The following is a 19,887-nucleotide window of genomic DNA, read 5'->3' on the forward strand; positions in this document are numbered from 1 at the left end:
CAACTTCCTGCTGGTATCTGCAGTCTGACTGAATGCCCTTATATAAAAATTCCAGAGAGCTGGCTGCTTGCTTGTGCTGGAGGCAGGAAGAGCCAAAAATGTACCCCCATCCATAGCATCGATGACCAAGAACTCTCAGGATTTTGCATATGAATTTGCCAGTTCCATCGCTTCTCAGGATCAATAATTCTGGGGCGTGTGTTTTGTACCATTTCCTAGAATTTGCCCTTGGGTTAAGCTCCAGTTCTCCTAGCGATAGCTGGTTTAGTAGCAATCCCTTCAATGGCTGCCTTCTCTTCTCTGCACCTCTTCCTTCCCTCCCTGTTAGTATTACTTGAACTTCTCAAAAAACTATTTATGCCTGAATGTTTTGTCTATAGATATTTTTCTTATTGAATCCACAGTAGAACTTTTGACACCAGAGATATTATGTGGGGTTCTGGAGTCGAATGGCTTTCTGGCCACATAGCATCAAGGCCACCTGGCATGTTGTATCAGCACAATTACCAAGACACTCCCTGTGGTGAATTGGGAGGGCATAAAGGCATGAGGGCATGTATGCCTTATGCAATCTCTCCAGTGTTTGACAGAGGTAGCGACAACGATAATAATAAAGACTATGGAGTTGGTGGCTGTTCTAAGCATTGGCAAGGCTCTGAGAGAAAACTGGTGAGTTCAAACCAGCCAATCAAAATCTCAGGGCGTGGTGTGAATGTCAGAAAGCCTCTATGACAGCATTGAAAGAAACCCTCCTCTTTGCCAGCCTGAGAGAAAATTGGACTGAAAACCAGGCCTTTTGTCTGATTGTAAGAGTAGCTGAATTGTAGAGAAGACTTACTTCAAAGCACCAGTAAATCTCCTATTCAAAACTCAAAGCCTTAACGGGGAAAGGGTAGGATCCTGAAACCTGGACTTGGGACACCTCGGTGACTCACTCCTCCTAGTGGAGGATTCTTTTCTTGCCGAGAGATCACATAGATGCCTCATCTGAGGTAGATACTTCAAAATATGTGTACTTCCTCAAAACTTGCCCTCATCTTGTGGCATCTAGAACATTAACTATGTTCAAGACCAAGCATGGCCCAACTGAAGAAGCACTGCCTCTGTTTTAAGAAAAATGGAATTATTCACCAAAAGAAGGACAGAAATTGGCTAATATGTCCAGTTAGTAATCAGGAGAACATTCCCGGAATGAGTGTTGAGTATGCTGGACAAGGGATCTGTGTGAAATATAAGGTACGTAGTTGATGCTAAAGGTATATTCATACAACCAAATGAATTTACATCTAAACATATGTGTTTTGAGGTATGCATTTCCAAATTCATATTTAATGACATAGCTAATTACAGATTTCTCTACAAATACTTTATTATAGTTCCAAAAATATATATATATATATATTAACAAGAAAAGAATACTCTCAAGTGAATCAATGTTTAAATTATATGATGGTCATAAAATGGAAATCCACAAGCTTAATAAGTTAAATCCAAATGGACCCTATTAGATTTACTAAAAAAATCTTGAAGAGTATCCAGCACAGTTACTGAGAATGAATGCACTTTATTACCATCTTGTCTTACACCCAAGTGATCTCACCAATTGCTTTCAAATAACTCTGATGCTCTATCATTTAACACATTGCGTTAGCGGAATATCTTTTCAAAATTAAAATATAAAAAATGTATTCACTTTTACAAAACACATTTCAGATATATATTTTCCACTTACCCTTACTTGACCCACAAAGGCATTCGCTTCTTCTTCCACCACAGATAGATTTCTAGGCAGATAGGGATCAAACACCGGAGCGTTGTCATTGACATCTGTCACCACCACGTTTACTGTGGCGGTTGAGGTCTTAAAGAAAAAATAAAAGATTAAATGTGAGAGGAGTTATTTTATTTTGATGTCATTTAATTGGTCATCTGGCATTTGTCTATCTGCGTCTCATTCCTATTCCTATTCCTTAACTTTCCAAAACAGAAAAAAAAAAAAGGAAGCTTACAATTTTCAAACACTTCATAAAACAGACAGAAAAAGCAAATGATGATATTAAAGGGCAAACATCATCTTGAAAATGTCAAGTAAGTCCTGGAGGCTTACTTTAGAAAGTGATTTTATCTTTATCTTGTTCACATTTTATGGGTGGCAAGCTTTTGTTTATATACACATGAACCCCTTTTTCTCTGAAATGCAACATTTCTGTAGTTTTTACTGTTTACATTTTTCACTGTTTAAAAATAAAACTAGTACATTATAAAATAGCATGGTATGTCAGATGGATATTTTCAGGTAGGCAAATGCTGTCAGAAAATACTACATTAGTAATTTTCTAGCTTCACATCTAAACCAAGAGTTTGAGGACCATACACCACTAATTAAATGCTGACCTTATGATTACACAGCATAAGGAAATGGGAGGCAGGTAAAGCTACCGGTAGAACATGCTACCTGGTTAAAAAGACAATCCCTGGTCTGGGGCAACCAGAGAATATTATGTAGGTCAATGACTTTTGCACAATTAAGGAAGGTCTTCATACGTGACTCAAGCTGGAAACTGCTATCTCTAATCAAAGTCTGAGTACAGCACAGTTTCTCCACCTAGCTCTGTCACAGTGTGGGGCAGATCACAGAAGGTTGTGACCAAAATTAGAGAAAAAAAAGAACCCTAGGATGAAAAATGAAAAATCCATTATGCTATGATATTAAATATTTAATAACACACAAATAAAAAGGAGGAAAAAGCATCAAACTGTCGTGAGACAATTACTCAACTTTTGTTTTAAAAAATACAGACACAATTTGTCTTAATCTGTAAGGGATGTGGGGTGAGAGGCTAAAAAGCTGAGCATAAAGAAGTGACTAAGAGGGTGAATCTGAAGTTATTTTGCAGCAGTCATGGGGTCAAGGGGTCAAAAACTGGATTTCCTGGCTACCCAGGAGGAGAGGCCCTGAGGAACGCCCCATCCTTTCTGTTGGGATCACTGAAGTCCTATACTCTATGAGTAATGGTGCTTGAAGTCTAGACCAGCCCTTACTCAGATTAAAACCCAACATTCATACTCTGATTGGATTAAGGTGATCTGCCCCTATTTTAACTGAAGCAAAAGTAAATCCTCTTTTGGGCAATATAACTTTATCCCAAGCCTTTGTAATTTTTTTCATATACAATGACCAGCAGTCATTAAAAAACTACCATGCATAGTAGGGAATTCTTGGGTATCGATACTGGCTTATTTCTTTATTTGTGTACTGGCTATCAGTGGGCTTATGCTGCAAAAATTCATATAGCTTATTCATTATGATGTGTGCATATTTCTATATTTAAAAGTCCAATAAAAATTTTATTTAAAGACATGTGTAAGGCAACCAGAACAGTATTGTAGAGTGAAAACTTGGAAACAACCTAAATGTCCACCAGTAGTATTTGGTTACACAGATTGTTTTTTATGCAGACAATAGAATAATATATAGTACCAAGAGGGAACAAACTACTGTATTGTGTAAAGTAATGATATGGATGAATTTCATGAACATAAGGTTGAGTGTAAGAAGTCAGAAATTAGTTTACAAAATAGTACATACCATATGATTCTAAGTATGCAAATTTCAAAGATTGGCACAATCTCTCCACTGGGAAAAAAATCATGATGGTTGTCACATTTGTGAAGAAGGTGGAGTAGGGACTGGCATGATCATACAGCTGTGCTTCCAGGGTGCTAATTAATTTCTGTTTCTTGTTCTGAGCAGTGATTACACAGGAGTGTTCACGGCGAAAATTTATTAAGTTGCAAATTATGGTTTGTGCACTCTTCTGTGTACGCATGTCCACAAAATAATTTATTTTAAAAGATGCATGCACACAAACATATACTTGTGTGTAGATGTATGCGGATATGCATAAATTCAAAGGCTATCTGATTAGATGAAACACAGATAATTTTATTTTCTCCTTTTAACTTTTATATGTTTTCCAACTTTTCTCCAAGAAGGTCATATTGCTTCTTTTAACAAAATGCAGTTTAACAAATGTTATTTCTTTATCAGTTGTGTTAGAGTTAAAACCACTAAAAAGATGTGTTTTTACAGTAGCAACAGTTCCCTGTTTGCCTGAGGGTGAACAAGACATTAAAATTGACAGCCTGGAGCCAAAATCTAAGAGTAGAGAGTAGTCACGGTAAAGTTTGCTAACTTTCCTTCAAATTGCCTGATCCTCTTTTTGTCAGCCTATCTGTATTTTCCTGTCAATCCATTGTACTGCTTTTTATCCTATTCTTGAAAATTCCCATTTCTGACACCATGGAAAGGGTTGTTTTCAGACTATTCTGGGTCCTCAGTCAAAGACTGTGGACCGTAACTGATTAATGCAGAAAAGAATGGATCACTAAGTAAACTAAGGAGTTAAATAACATGTTCACCATTTTTGTGCTAATAGGGGCTGAAATTCACAGAACATGTAGATGTCTATCTCCATATTTTAGTGAATTTTATATAGAGTGAATAGTTTCCATGTCTCTAGCAGAAATGTAAAGTAACAAATAAAAATAATATTTTATTAATAATAAGTAATAATTTCCAGCTTATATATTTCTTGAAAAATGGTCTGAAGACCACTTGTGTCAGAATCACTTGGTTAATCATTAAAAATGCAGATTTCTGAGCTACACATTAGACCTGTTGACTTTATTCTTTTAAATCTATTGAAATAGTTATAAGTTAGATAGTTGTAAAACATAATCATGTAAATATTTTTGGCTGGGTTCAGAAAAGTGGCAACAATATGCTTTAATACCCTGCATCTGTGCCCTACAGAATGTTGATGTCTCTTATTAAGGATAGATTTTCATTCAGCTAAGTTTAAATATTAGGAAATCAACTCAGATCATTTTAAGTAAAGTAGATGAAAAGAACAATACGTCAACTAACATATTTTCACAATTAATTTTAAAAATCAATTATTATGCCAATTAAATAAAAAAGATAAGATACCCAACTAATAAACCTAATAAATGAAAAGCTATCTGTTTCCTATTAAGGGAATTTGCCTTATAGCTTATTTTCTCAAAAGTTATATCAACTTACAATTCCACTAGCTGGAAATATTTGTGTTTTAGTAGTAGGATAAATTATCACTTTTGTGGGCATTACCTATTTTAATTATAATATGTCACATATTTTATTTTGTTTTATATCGTAGATGAATGCACAACATATATTCCAGTCTCAACAATGCAGGTAGATATTTCTGTTGTAGCAAGCAATTTTAATTCACATGTATTTTCAGAAACTGATATGGCTCTGAAATACACTAATATAGCATCTTTGGTTTGGTATAGTATAAAAAATGTGAGATGTAAAGACAGTCAAAAAATGATGCACCTCCATCTACACAAAGCGTTTTTTTTTTTTTTTAAGATTTTTTTTTTTATTTTTTCCTTTTTCTCCCCAAAGCCCCCAGGTACATAGTTGTGTATTCTTCGTTGTGGGTTCTTCTAGTTGTGGCATGTGGGACGCTGCCTCAGCGTGGTCTGATGAGCAGTGCCATGTCAGCGCCCAGGATTCGAACCAACGAAACACTGGGCAGCCTGCTGCGGAGTGCGCAAACTTAACCACTCGGCCACGGGGCCAGCCCCTACACAAAGGGTTTTTTAATTCATGAGAATATACTGTAATTAAAAGTATTTTATAATCCTTTTTTGTTTTATATGATGGACTCTGTTGAATCTATCAAGCTAATTTCTTAAATTATTGGAAACTTGGTTTAACTAGAAGATATTTAGGATGTTAAAATTGTATTCATTCTCCAGTTGCTGAAGATAAAATTATGATGATGATTTTCTATTGCTATGAGTCTACACAAAATTGCATACTCATAAACTGACAAACAGAAAAATGTGTGCTATATACTACACAGCTGAGGAACAGAAAATGGAATGACAGTTGCCTTTTTTTGGTGTTAATGTGAAAATGTATCCAGAGATATATATACAGATTCTTTTAAAAAATTTCTGTAAACAGGTAACGTTCAAACTAATGTTTATTAATACCTCTAAAATTCCTTCAATAAAAATGGGGAGTCTGGGACAATGAGGATGTGTTGTTTAGGACTTGGTCATTTTTCTTTTAGGCCGAAAGGACAAGGAAAATGCATGTACTCTGTAATGGGCATACTCTTTAAGCAATATTAATCTAAAACATTTTTGTTCGTAGCTACAAATCATCCTGTAGCTGCAAGAGCCAATTCAGCCTGATTCAGATCATAGAGTTCTTTTTCATGACATAGAGAGGATGCCCCTCCTACCAGTAAGGCTGACGTGGGATGCTTTCTTCTCTTCTGAGAAAAAAAGCAGTATAAAATGTAGAGTGTCTTCCAGAAAGGCAGAGAAAGGGATGTTCTTCCTATTCTGGATTATTGGAAGGAGACAGGAAGACAATGAGGAGACATGCAAAGGTTCTCCTCTTCGCACCCCTCCCATTATTTTGGGTCACATCTTAAGAGAGGGGTCATTGTAAAACCAGTTTGAGGAAAGTGGTGATAGCTATCGAGAAAGTAAGAGAACTTTGGGTAAAACAGGGGCAGAGCTTTGTGGAGAATGTAAATCTCCAGAGGTTCCATGGAAGATCACATCAATAGGATACGACAGCAAATATGCAGCAATGGCAGAGAGAGTTGGCCAGAGAGAACCCTGGTTTTTCTGTGGTAGCTCAGGGATCCTAAATTTCCCAAAGACTCTGAGGTACTGAAAGATTGCTATGTGAGAAGGTCTTGGGTGAAGGTAAAGGACCTTGATGGCCAAAGTGAATTCAACATCAGCACTCAGCAATAATGCACACCACTAAATATTCAAAAGGTCAGTAAAGAACAGGACAGAATTCAGAAGCCAGCAGTCTAGAGACCAAACCAGACACACTACACAAAACAGAGACCAGCAGGCATGGAGAGCGATGGGCTGCTTGCCCTCCCCCCAGCACCAAGGACTAGGAAACATATCCTACATCTACACAATTTGAGAATAAGGGAAGAAAGGAAGAGCACTATTGGCAGTTTAATTAGTGAATGAGTATTTACCCTGAAAAGATTGTTTAAAACAGAAGAGGTTGAGATACTGTTTTAAGAAAAATGACCAAACCAGCCTCTCCCCACCCCTAGCCCAGACACACATTACTGTCGAGTGGGACTCATGTAGATAATTAGGCCTACAAGACTGGGACTCATGAAGATGATTAGATTAGGCATAAAAAATAACGAAGTTTTTTTATTCTGTGCCCATCTGAGTGTAGTGTGTGGAGATTATACAGTATAATATATTAGTACGACATATAATATAAATAAAATATGTTATATAATGTAAACATAATAGAAAGCAGTAGAGCACTATAGATCATCTCACAATTAAAAAAAAAATTACAGAAGATTAATTCAGAAAACACTAAAATATCAGCATCTTATTCCCAACAACCAAGAAATATAAATTTGTTTCTCAAAGAGAATGAACAAGTAGCTCATTCTCTTTTAAAAATATATGGCCACTTCTTTTTATAAAATTACATACACAAATAAATCTGTCACATTTTTCCCCTCAAAATACTGAGAAATAAATAAATAGACAAATAAATACAATTTTACTATTCTATAACTATCTGTATTGTATTCTAAAATTTTATTAAACCAACTATATTGAAGTTCAAAATTATTTGAATTTCACATACAATTCTTGCATATATATACATTTTCCCTTCTGCCAATGTTTCCTAAGTTTTGACAAAATAGTTAAATGTTCAACTTATAGATTCTAATTGTCTATTTATATTGTCATATCTAAAAGAAATTTAGGGAATAATGCTGGTTCAAGGACAAAGCAAAGATGCTAAGCTTACTGCCAATCTGAAATTGTAAAGCATTATACAAGCGTTCACTGAAAAAGCCATAATTGAGTAATTCAAGATTGTAATTCAAGAACATCTAGCAAGAAGATATAGCAAACACTGTGATAGAATCAAGTTATCTACCACATCATTTAAGAAGTAAAACAATATTGCTTAACACATAGAATTTGGTCAGAAATATCCTTACTACAGAACAACTTCATACTTTGAATAGGAATGCTTGCCATTTGGGAAATGACAACTGATAAATTTGTTTTAAAAAATAAACAAAAACCTTGATTATTATTTGCATATTTATATCTTTCACTGTGATTTGCATATTTATATCTTGCTGTGCTATTGGTAGATCAATATAACCACAATCCACAAGCCCTACTGACTAGTTATCTTTCACCTTGCTGTGGCTACTCATGGATAATAACATGTAAGAGGAAATCTGCTAGGTGTGGTTTCTGAAAAGCTTTGGTTCCCCGTAGAAAAGAGGGCAGACTTTTCTGGCATTGATCTTCACACTTTGCTCTTCTGGAATGGAGAGCAGATGCCTAGAGTTTCAGTAACCATATTGGGACCATTAGGTAACGAGAATGAAGATGAAAATAAATACGCTGTAAATGGTAGATCAGAAAACAGAGAGCAGGCACCCTGATGGCCTCTTTGAGCCCCTGCACACTCCCTTTCCTGTCCACATCTACACTTCTTTTTATTTTATACAAATAAACCCTGCTTTGTTTAAGCTCCTGTTGTTTGGGCAAAACAAAGCATAGCCATATTCTTAAAGGCTAATGCTGCCATTGATTATTGGATTTCAGTGCATGTCACCCCAAAATATGCTGCTTTGCTACATTTTGAGAGTTAAACTGTCTTGAAAAAAATCAAATACAGGAAAAACATTCCTAGCCTTTCTTCTTTTTCTTAAAACCAAGAGAAGAAATCCCTATGTGAAAGATGTCTTTCCTGTATCAGAAGGAAAGTAACATTCTTACCATTAAGGACAAGAAGTTAAGACTGAGATAATTCTATAAATCAGATCTTTTTTAATTTGTTTCATCCTTTAGCCTTAGTCACTTTTCCATAATTGCCTCTCTTTGCTCAAACTAATATAAAAGCAAGTAGGTTTCCCCATCTTTGTGGGTCTTCATTTCCTTATGGAGGCTACCACATTATGTAATTTACTTTAAGTATATTTGTATGCTTTCTCCTGCTAATCTGTGTTTGTCAGTTTAATTTTCAGACCCAGCCAGGGACCCTAAGAGGGTTGGGGAAAACTTTTTCCTCCTTAACATTGTTAATCGTATTATATCCATAAACATAATAAACTTTGCCCAGATTTTCCAATAAAATGCCTTTTTAGCTCAGATCTGTTGGACATAGTTTAGCTTAGAGGTAAATAAAGTTACAAGAAAACTTCTAAACAGAGGAAGTCAAGTGTACATTCCTTCAAAAGGAAAAAAATGCACTTGAAAGCTATCTTATATTCTATTACTATAAATAAGTAAAATGTAACTGCTTAAAAAACTAACTTATGATACATAAAATTTTTAATGTCCATTTCAGCTAAAATGTGAAATATTAGAATAAAGAATGGTAGGGACTTTCTTAAGGAATTTACATCTTCATAAATTTGCAAGTAATTCAAATAAATGTAAATAATTATTAAAATCTAGAAAATGTGATTTTATCTTTATTCATGATAGATGAAGAAAATTAAATACTTATAATTATGCATTATATGAGATATTTAACTTACATGTGTAGATTTTTACAACTATTACTGACAAAGTGAATGTGGAAAAGGGAAAATATGTAAGAACATCAAGTAAGATTTCTTCAATATTGTCTACAAAAAATTAGCAATGACCAATAGAATATTAGCTCTCTTCTACCCCAACCCCATTCCTGGGGAGGTGGTTTTTCATGATGAGATTTTCAAATTTTATCTTCACAACTTGTTTTATACAAATTGCTGGTAATCATTTTGATGTAAGAAAACTTATTCACCTGGGGTCTGTGTTCATTAAATATCTTTCTTGAAAGTCATAATTAGTGAAGTTAAAGGTTAATTTTACTATAACTATAAAAAGAACATAATTTAAATGTTTAGATAAGAAAATTGCTATCAAAATGTGAGAATATTATTATTTTATAGTTACTTTCTTCAGGAACCCACTCTATGTGTCCACATACAAGTTCATCCCTAAAATTATATAAATAATAAAATTAACCAAAGAAACTTTTGTTTGAAATCTAAATGTTTCTTTCTCCACTGATATTCTCAATACGAACTTCCAAAAAATAAAACAAATTTACTTAAAGGGATCAGAATTTTAAAGCTGAATGAGACCTTATTGATCATAAACATGAAAAAATAGGGAAACTAGAATGTTAAGTGAACTAGCCAAGGGGAATTGAAATACACAAGTAAATAACTGAAAAAAATGCTCTAGACTAACTAAACCACTAATTTTAACCCAGAAGTTTTCATTTTTTGATGTGGGCAAAACCATAATTAGTAGATTGAGACTATGTCAGATAACTTAATATGCTATTACTTTTCCATCTGTTCTCTTGTCTAAGAAATTTTATTTTATTTTATTTATTTTATTTTTTTGAGGAAGATCAGCCCTGAGCTAACATCTGCCACCAATTCTCCTCTTTTCGCTGAGGGAGACTGGCCCTGAGCTAACATCCATGCCCATCTTCCTCTGCTTTATATGTGGGATGCCTGCCACAGTATGGCCTGACAAACAGTGCCATGTCCACACCTGGGATCCGAACCGGCGAACCCTGGGCCACCGAATCCGAACGTGCGAACTTAACCACTGTACCACCTGCCCGGCCCTAGAAACTTTATTTTTAAGGTCAGACTTAAAATATCCTAGCTAATATTACTGTCATTAATTTCTGATTTATAGTGCGACATATCTCAATGCTATATATTATGTTTTCTTTTTTGTTTTCTCCTAGTGGTTGACCTGAATGTTCCTTATTAATTTGACTTCATTCTAATTATGTTCCTTACTCTATGTCGAATAATTCCTGTTTCTCCTTAGAATTTTCCCACTTAGTTATTTCTTCAAGTTACCCACTAAACTTTCATCATAAGTCAAATTCTTCAATTATTTTCTTCTTGAGACTTTCACTGATTTCTTTACACATATCTAACATAGGCACACTATATTAATCAAGGGCATTGAAAATATAAAAAATAATCTTAGATTTTACTTTTCTTCTCTTGTCTAATATCTAAATGCCTTTTTTGCAGCTACTATTTACTAAAACTCTTGTGTATATTTTATTCTTATACATAGCTGCTTATTTAACGTTTGAAAAATAGCAAATAGCTTATTATAGACAGATTATAATTCTCCAGCTTAATTAATTATTCCTATCTATTGTTCTAATTTTTAATTAAGATGATACAACTGTCCAGCTGCCAATTTTATATGTTTTTTTTTTAAGATTTTATTTTTTTCCTTTTTCTCCCCAAAGCCCCCCGGTACACAGTTGTATACTCTTTGCTGTGGGTCCCTCCAGCTGTGGCATGTGGGATGCTGCCCCAGCGTGGCCCGATGAGCAGTGCCATGTCTGCGCCCAGGATTCGAACCAACGAAACACTGGGCCGCCTGCAGCGGAGCGCGCAAACTTAACCACTCGGCCACGGGGCCAGCCCCCAATTTTATATGTTTTTAATCATGGTAAAATTATCTCAGCAGTTCTCCTCAGGTAAGTGTGAGAAAAGCATTATATGCCCCCAACCAATCTGTCATACAAATCCAAGAAGTCAGGTCAAGTAAACTGGAGATATGTTGCTATTTGAATTGGGTGAGCCTTGCTTATACACCCATGCTGAATTTGAAATTATTTCCAGAGAACAGTACTGAGATAGCCCATAAGGACTTGACTAAAGAAAAAACTACCCTGTAATATAGAGATGGTGAAAAAAACAGTCTAATGGCATGTTACCAATTGAAATGTTACAATGCTTAAAAATCAGAATGGCGGTGGTTGTGGGCTAGGTGTTTTGAAGAACACAATCAAATGATTTTAAAACACACCAGAATGACTGAACAATTTATTTATTCTTAAAACTGATTTCTAGGTGCAGAGGAAATAAAATTTATCTTGTCTAGAATTATGGGCCCATTTGAACCACTTCGATCATCAAGAATTAGTCAGCATTCTGAGTGCTGCTTACAAATAACCTGTGAACTCAATCAACTTAGTTTCCTGAGTACTTCACGGTCTGTATTCACAAATTCCTTCTGCACTCCCACAAAAGTGGCATTAAAGGAAATAGGTTCCAACATAGTAAAACTGCCAGAACGCATTTGAGTGCTGTGCTGATGGTGGACACAATGGAAATCTCCTTAGATTAAGTTAGATTTCACTTTCCCCATAAGTTAAGCAAGAATGCCAATCACAACTATCTATTCTGTCAAGTCATAGTTGCAACACCATAACAGATTTAGAGTATAGGTTCATCTATTGAAAGATCGTATTGGAGAAATGAGCACTGCTCTGAGTAATTTAAGAAGTTGCTCCAGGTGAAAAACATATTAATTCAAGATTTCATGATTGCAATAAATTGCTTTAGAGTGTAAGACTACAAGTCTTGCTCAGTTTCTTCAAGATTATTTTTAAAAACCCATTCCCAGGGAGGGTACTCACCCCATCTGGCCTGCCGTCTGAAGCCGTGACGATCAGAATGTAGCGATCGGTGCTTTCCCTGTCCAGTGCTTTCCCCAAGGTCAGAATCCCAGTACTAGTGACAGAGAAAACAAAAAACAATTAAGACACAAAAAGATACTATGTCACAGGGAATCTGTCTACTATTGTGAACTCCTTTAGTTAGCATTTTCCCCTTCAGCAAACGTAGCTTGAGTCTTATTTAAGATGTACAGTTCCAGGATTCATGTTAGGGATTGAAAAAGGCTATTAAGGCTATTGAGCTTCCACGGGGCCGGCTCCATGGCCGAGTGGTTAAGTTCCCGCGCTCCGCTGAGCGGCCCAGGGGTCAGGATCCTGGGCACGGACATGGCGCCGCTCGTCAGGCCACTTTGAGGTGGTGTCCCACATCCCACAACTAGAAGGACATGCAACTAAGATATACAACTGTGTACAGGGGGGGTTTGGGGAGATAAAGCAGAAAGAAAAAAAATAATAATTGGCAACAGTTGATAGCCCAGGTGCCAATCTTTAAAAAAAAAAAAAAATAAGAACTCTTTAAAAAGAAAAAGAAAAAAAAAAAAAAAGGCTGTTGAGCGTCTTAGTAATAATGAAAAATTGCCAAACTGAATGAGACAACTTAGTTGATTCTCAAGGCTCCAGGAAAAAAACAAAAACTATGCTTAATTCATTTCAGGAAGAAATATATTTATCTTGTTTGTGACTATTTCAAAGGTAAAAGACTCCATTATTCTTTATTCCCAAAGTCTCATAATCCTTTGAGTTAAGGAATGGTTTCTTATAACTAATCTACATCACCATTACCTTTCATTATCGCATATATCTTCATCATGAAAATGTAAACATCTAAATTCCAACTTTGACAAACACTAGCAATTATAATTTATTTTTTCAACTTAATTTCAAAATAATTGAGGTTTATTGAAGAAAATTAGGAAATATACAGTGGAATATTAACATATTTATAGGTCTTATGGTTATTTTTGTAATTTTTTAAATTTTCTATTATAATCATATTTAAATACATTATAATTGTTTCCAAGAGAGGAACCAAGCTGCACGTTTTGCATTCTATTTAAGAAAATACAATTTTGTGAGCATTCACTCTCTCATATTATAATTTATAAAAACAAAATTCTTTTGTCAATACACTAACAATTTTGCCATTTTACTATTCTTTGGAAATTTAGGTGTTTCTTAATTTATTATGCATAATGGGAGATAAAGAGCCTTTGGACAAATTCTCATACTTAGAATATTTTTAATACTACTCCTTACCTTTTCACTGTTCAGAATAAATGCTTCTAGGTATTCAAAGCTTTATTCGCCAATATAATTAGTTTTATAAGAGTTCGCTCACTTATAATGCTCTCTAAAACAAAGTCTACATTTATATCTTAGATATTACCATCAGACATTGTACGTGACATTTTAATTGAGGCCTAACATGCATTTACTATAGAGGAGAGGTTATATTAATATAATAAAACATTAAAATATTTATCAATTTTAAAAACATAATTTGTTTCTGATTGATAAAAGGCTTTTTTAAAAATTTTTTTAGGAAGATTGACCCTGAACTAATGTCTGTGGCCAATCTTCCTCTTTTTGCTTGAGGAAGATTGTTGCTGAGCTAACATCTGTGCCAATCTTCCTCTACTTTATGGAGGATGCTGCCACAGCATGGTTTGATGATTGGTGGGATCCGTGCCTGGGATCTGAACCTGTGAACCCTGTGCTAATGAAGTGGAGCGCATGAACTTAACCACTATGGCACCGGGCTAGCCCCAAAAGGCTTTTATTTTTAATACAAGTGCTTTTATTGTTATAGTGGAATTTAAGAAATTCACACCACATATGGTAGTTGAGTACAGAATAAAATACCAATGAATCAAAATGAGAGTCACAGTTACTCTATTTGTTTTATTTTGTTGCTTTTGTCGATATGGATTTTAAAAAAGTTCTAGACATACGGTATGACTATGAAAAACTGACCTTGCTTCTTGTACATCTTAAACTGTTTTGTCAAAGTAACTGAAAACCAATTCCCAGTTAAGTTCATCACAATCAGGTTTGGATCAACTTCCCATAGTGCAGATGGTTCAGATAATCTCAAGCTAAGATGCCATTCAAAGAGAAAGGAAGACATTTATTGCTTCTGAGACTCATGCACAAGTAACTTAAGAAATAGAAAATTTGAAAACCTAGCCATAGTGCAAGAAGAAGAAGGAAGAAAATTGAGTTATTGTTTTCTATTTTTCCCCCTGAGTGTAAGGTTCAAGACTTTTTATTCTTTCTTGTACATTAAATTAGAAAATCACTATAAATTTATATAGTATTCCCATTTAGAGCCATATTATACATTAACAGCTAATTTTTCCCAGTCTGTTGATTATGATGAAGATAGTTCTTTGCTTAAGATAGCATGTGCCTTGTGTCTCAATGTGGTAGGCAACTGTACAGGATATTTGGAGAAGGAGAAAGATAGAAAGAATAGGTAGTGTTTTTTGGTATTCATAGTCGAAAGACCAGTTTATGGGTATCCACAAGCATCCTTCCAGAAATAACTAGCAAGGAAGACTCTTACTACCTGCTGGACGGAAGCTATCAGACCAGGATATACTGGGCTGCATTTAGGAATGCAGTAAATTTTGTAACTAATTATATTAAAAATACATAAGGATAATTTCTGGGCCGGCCCTGTGGCTGAGTGGTTAAGTTCGCGCGCTCCGCTTCAGCGGCCCAGGGTTTCTCTGGTTCAGATCCTGGGCGAGGGCAGACATGGCACTGCTTGTCAGGCCACACTGAGGTGGCATCCCACGTGCCACAAATAGAAGGACCCACAACTAAAATATACAACTATACACTGGGGGGATTTGGGGAGAAAAAGCAGAAAAAAAAAGATTGGCAACGATTGTTAGCTTAGGTGCCAATCTTTAAAAAAAAACCCAATAATTTCTAAGTGCTATTTAATCATCAAGGGCTCCTTAAATGTTACATGATTAAAAATACATTTCACAGGGGAGATGTCAAAGAAAATGGTGAGGTAGGCAGCTCGAAGAGATGATCTCTTCACAGAAACATCAAAAAATGAATCAGGAAAAATCAGAACCAACTTTAATAGAATTCTGGAAAATAGTCAAAGGTTGACAGCAAACAAGAGAAGGCAGCATCAAGAAGAATGCAACTTAAAAATGGTAGTCAAAGCTGACCCCGTGGCCAAGTGCTTAAGTTCCTGCACCCTGCTTTGGTAGCCCAGGGTTTCGCCAGTTTGGATTCTCGGCGAGGACATAGAACTGCTCATCAGGCCACGCGCTGAGGTAGCGTCCCACATGGCACAACTAGAAGGACCCACAACTAGAATATACAACTATGTCTCGGGAGGTTCTAGGGAGAAGAAGAAAAAAGAAAGACTGGCAACAGATGTTAGCTCAGGTGCCAATCTTAAAAACAAAAAACAAAAAAAAACCCCAAATGGTAGTAAAGCTTTGTGGCATTTTCACTTGTCCTTGCCCCACCGCTCCTTGGTTTGGAGTGGCCTTGCAAATGGCAATCAACATTCCCAGTGTGACACCCTGGTCCCTATTTCGGGAAAGAGCAGAATTACCTTTAGTCACAAAAATTGTGTTTGTCTATTTCAGCTGGTCTGGAGGAATTATACATGCTGCTTGACTTTGTTTTGCCTAACTCAGAGCTCACTCAAGGCAGAAAAGCAGTGGGTATTCCTGGAACACATTGTAAGGCAGGGAACAAGTGGCAGCCACCGGAGGCAAAAAGATTACAAGTGAGGCATACAATAGGGCACCAAAGGCCTGAAGAGAAAAGCTAAGTAGAGAGTTTGTTGGGAAATTGGAGCATTCAAAAGTGCCCATTTATACTGGGGGATACAGACTAATGGAATAGAATTGAGAGTCCAGAAATAAACACATACATCTGTGGCCAATTGATTTTCAATAAGAATGCCTGGAACATCCAATAGGGAAAGAATAGTCTCTTCAACAAATGGTGAAGGGGCAATTGGAGATCTACATGCAAAAGAATGAATTGGACTATCTCACAGCCTACATGAAAATTAACTCAAAATGGATTGACAATCTAAATATAAGAACTGAAACCATAAAACTTTTAGACAAAAACAGGGGGGTAAATCTTCATAACCTTAGATTTAATCATGGATTTTTAGATATGACACCAAAAGCATGAGCAGCAAATTGAAAATAAATATATTAGACTTCAACAAAGTTAAAAACTTTTGTGCATCAAAGAACATTATCAATAAAGTGAAAAAACAAACCTACAGAATGAGAGAAAACACTCGCAAACCATATATCTGATAAGAGTCTGGTTTCCAAAATATATAAGGGATCCACAATAAAAAGACAGACAACTCAATTAAAAAATAGGCAAAGGACTTGAATACAGTCATGGTCACTTGATGGGGATACATTCTGAGAAATACATCATTAGGCAATTTCATCATTGTGTAAATGTCATAGAGTAGACTGAAGGGGAAAAAAATTTGCCATCTCAAAACGTGTCACCTTAACATGAGGATTAATTTAGGCTGATTATTTATAAGAAACAAAAGGACTCAGAAGTTTTTCTTCTTACCTCCCCTGGACTGTCTAAAAGAATTTAGATTAAAAACCCTGTCTCAGGGCCGGCCCTGTGGCAGAGTGGTTAAGTTCGCACGCTCCCATGTGGCGGCCCAGGGTTTCGCCGGTTCAGATCCTGGGCACGGACATGGCGCTGCTCATCAAGCCATGCTGAGGCGGCATCCCACATGCCACAACTGGAAGAACCCACAACTAAAAATATACAACTATGTACCAGGGGGCTTTGGGGAGAAAAAGAAAAAACAAAATCTTAAAAAAAAAAAGAAAAGAAAATGAAAAGTGAACTCTAAAAAATAAACAAACAAATGAATTAATTAAAAAAAATGAAAACCCTGTCTCAGGAAGTGGGATAGCACCTTAGCATCACATGAACTAGGTGTAGACAGGGAAGAACCTAGAAAAGCCTGTTTGTTGGGCTTCCCTCTGTATTGTTCTATTTCTGTGTGGCCAAACACTTACGTTCCAAACTTCTGCTTCTTTTCACCTACTTGCGAATTGCCTTCCTTCTGTTTGAAGTCCCTTACTCTCCCCGTCCCCAGCATCTTCTTTTGTCTGTAGCTGATGATGGTTTTTAGGGTGAGGGCTTCAGCCATTTTGGAAAGTTACTTGTTTTCCTGGGTTTCTCCCATGTATACATGTTATTCGACTGTTTTTTCTCTCCTGCTAATCTGTCTCACGTCAATTTAATACTTAGATCACCCAGAAGAACCTAGAAGTGTAGAGAAAAATTTCTTCCTCCCCTACAGTACTTCACAAACCCAGATGGTATAGCCTACTACACACCTCGGCTATATGGTAGTAACCAATGGGACCACCATCGTACATGCAGTCCATCGTTGACTGAAATGTTGTTACACGGCACATGATTGCAGATATTTCTCCAAAGAAGATATACGAATGGCCAACAAGCACAGGAAAAGATGCTTAACATCATTAGCGATCAGGGAAATACAAATCAAAACTACAATGCAGTACCACTTCACACCCACTAGGACGGCTATAGCTAGACAAAACAAAACAAAACAAATGGGAAAATAACAAATGTTGGTGAAGAAGCAGAGGAATTGGACCCCTTGCTGGTGGGAATGTAAAACGGTTCAAGCACTATGGAAAACAGTTCGGCAGTTCCTCAAAAAGTAAACATAGAATTACAACATGACATAGCAATTCCAGTTCTGGGTATATATTCAAAAGAATTGAAAATGGGTACTTAAATACATGTACATCTGTGTTCATAGTAGCAACATTCACAATAGGCATACACAGAAAAACAGCCCAAATGTCCACCAATTTCTGAGAGGATAAACAAATTGTTGTATATATACGCAAAGGGAAATTTGCAGCTATAAAAATAAACTAGTTACTGACACCTGCTACAACATGGGTGAACTTCCAAACATTAGGCTAAGTGAAAAAAGCCAGGTACAAAATGTCACATATTGTATGACTCCCTTTGTATGAACTATCCAGAATAAATAAATCCATAGAGACAGAACACAGATTGTTCGTTTCCAGGGGCTGAGGGGAAGGGCAGGTGAGCAAGTGCTTAGTGGGTTTGGGTTTCCTTTTAAAGTGATGAAGATATTTTAGAACTAGAGTTGGTAGTTGTACAAGATTATGAGTCTACTAAACACCACTGTTTACTTTAAAAACGGTTATTTGATATTATGCGAATTTCACGTGAATTACGTTAATTATATTGCGCAGAATTCCCTCACCAAACCTGAAGGCTGTATTTGGAAATGTACTATGCTTGACAAAATCAAGCTCTTTTAGACAATGCGTTGGTTTGCATAACCAAAAAATGGTGTTCAAAGGTTGTTTAAACCATGTGAACAGAAAATAGTAGAGGGGAGCTACTTCCAAACCAACCTGCTAGCATTTAAACCTGCTTCTATTAGTACCCATTTCCCCAAATTGCATTGTTTATTAGGAAATGTTGCAGAAGCATCATTATAGACAGAGAGATTCTCTCACAGGATCCATGCTTTGTATTCTATGCTTCTTTTAAACTTTTTTAATGTGTTCTAGTTGTCATTTAACATCATTTATACTTAAAAGTGTCTGAGACACTTGAGATTTATCATGTTGCTTTTGGGTATCATGTTTCAGACCTTATAATGAATTTTAGAGGGGTTAGGGTATACTTTAGAACATGCGATTGCTTTAAGTTTGACATGGTGTTCCATGCTAAATGGTAATTAGTGATTAATAAACACAGACCAGGAGAATGAATTTGGCAAGGGTAGCAGTTCAGGGAAAAGATGGTGGCACACTGAACTAAGGTGGTAGAAAGAAGGTGTAAGGATAGTTTGATTTGAGTGTGTATTTTGAAAGTAGAGCTGACAGAAAAGAAAATGCATATCATTTTTCTTATACGTTATTTAATCTTCGAAGTTATAAAGTTCAAACTGATGTGAAAAACAATGAAGCTTTAAATTCAAGCTTTAAATTGAAAATAAATTTAGTCACATAGAAAGAAATGAAAATACCAGTGAAGATAAAAAATTTTCAAATAAAATTTTAACAAGGGGCAGAAATAACTCTGGAGGTTCTCTTGTTTAGCACTTAGCCTTTGCGTCATATCACATACCCTCTGCTACAAGGATGCCAACCCATAAGAATTCCCCAACCTCCTGCAGTAAATAACTTAAATATTTGGCCATGAAACTTATAGAAGTTTCTTTACATCTT

General features: G+C 35.8%; 1 protein-coding gene across 3 annotated transcripts in view; it reads right to left on the reverse strand.

Moving 5' to 3' along the window:
* PCDH15 (protocadherin related 15) overlaps positions 1–19,887 on the reverse strand; it is a 952,630-nt gene that overhangs the window by 216,968 nt on the left and 715,775 nt on the right. For all 3 annotated transcript variants that reach the window (XM_070262649.1, XM_070262641.1, XM_070262642.1), the window contains 2 exons: positions 12,560–12,653; positions 1,733–1,861 (listed from right to left, as the gene is read on the reverse strand). In XM_070262649.1, the coding sequence (XP_070118750.1) occupies positions 1,733–1,861; positions 12,560–12,653 (223 nt within the window). The remainder of the gene's footprint in view (positions 1–1,732; positions 1,862–12,559; positions 12,654–19,887) is intronic.

The sequence above is a fragment of the Equus caballus genome, chromosome 1, assembly GCF_041296265.1.
Source record: "Equus caballus isolate H_3958 breed thoroughbred chromosome 1, TB-T2T, whole genome shotgun sequence".
Lineage (NCBI taxonomy): Eukaryota > Metazoa > Chordata > Mammalia > Perissodactyla > Equidae > Equus > Equus caballus.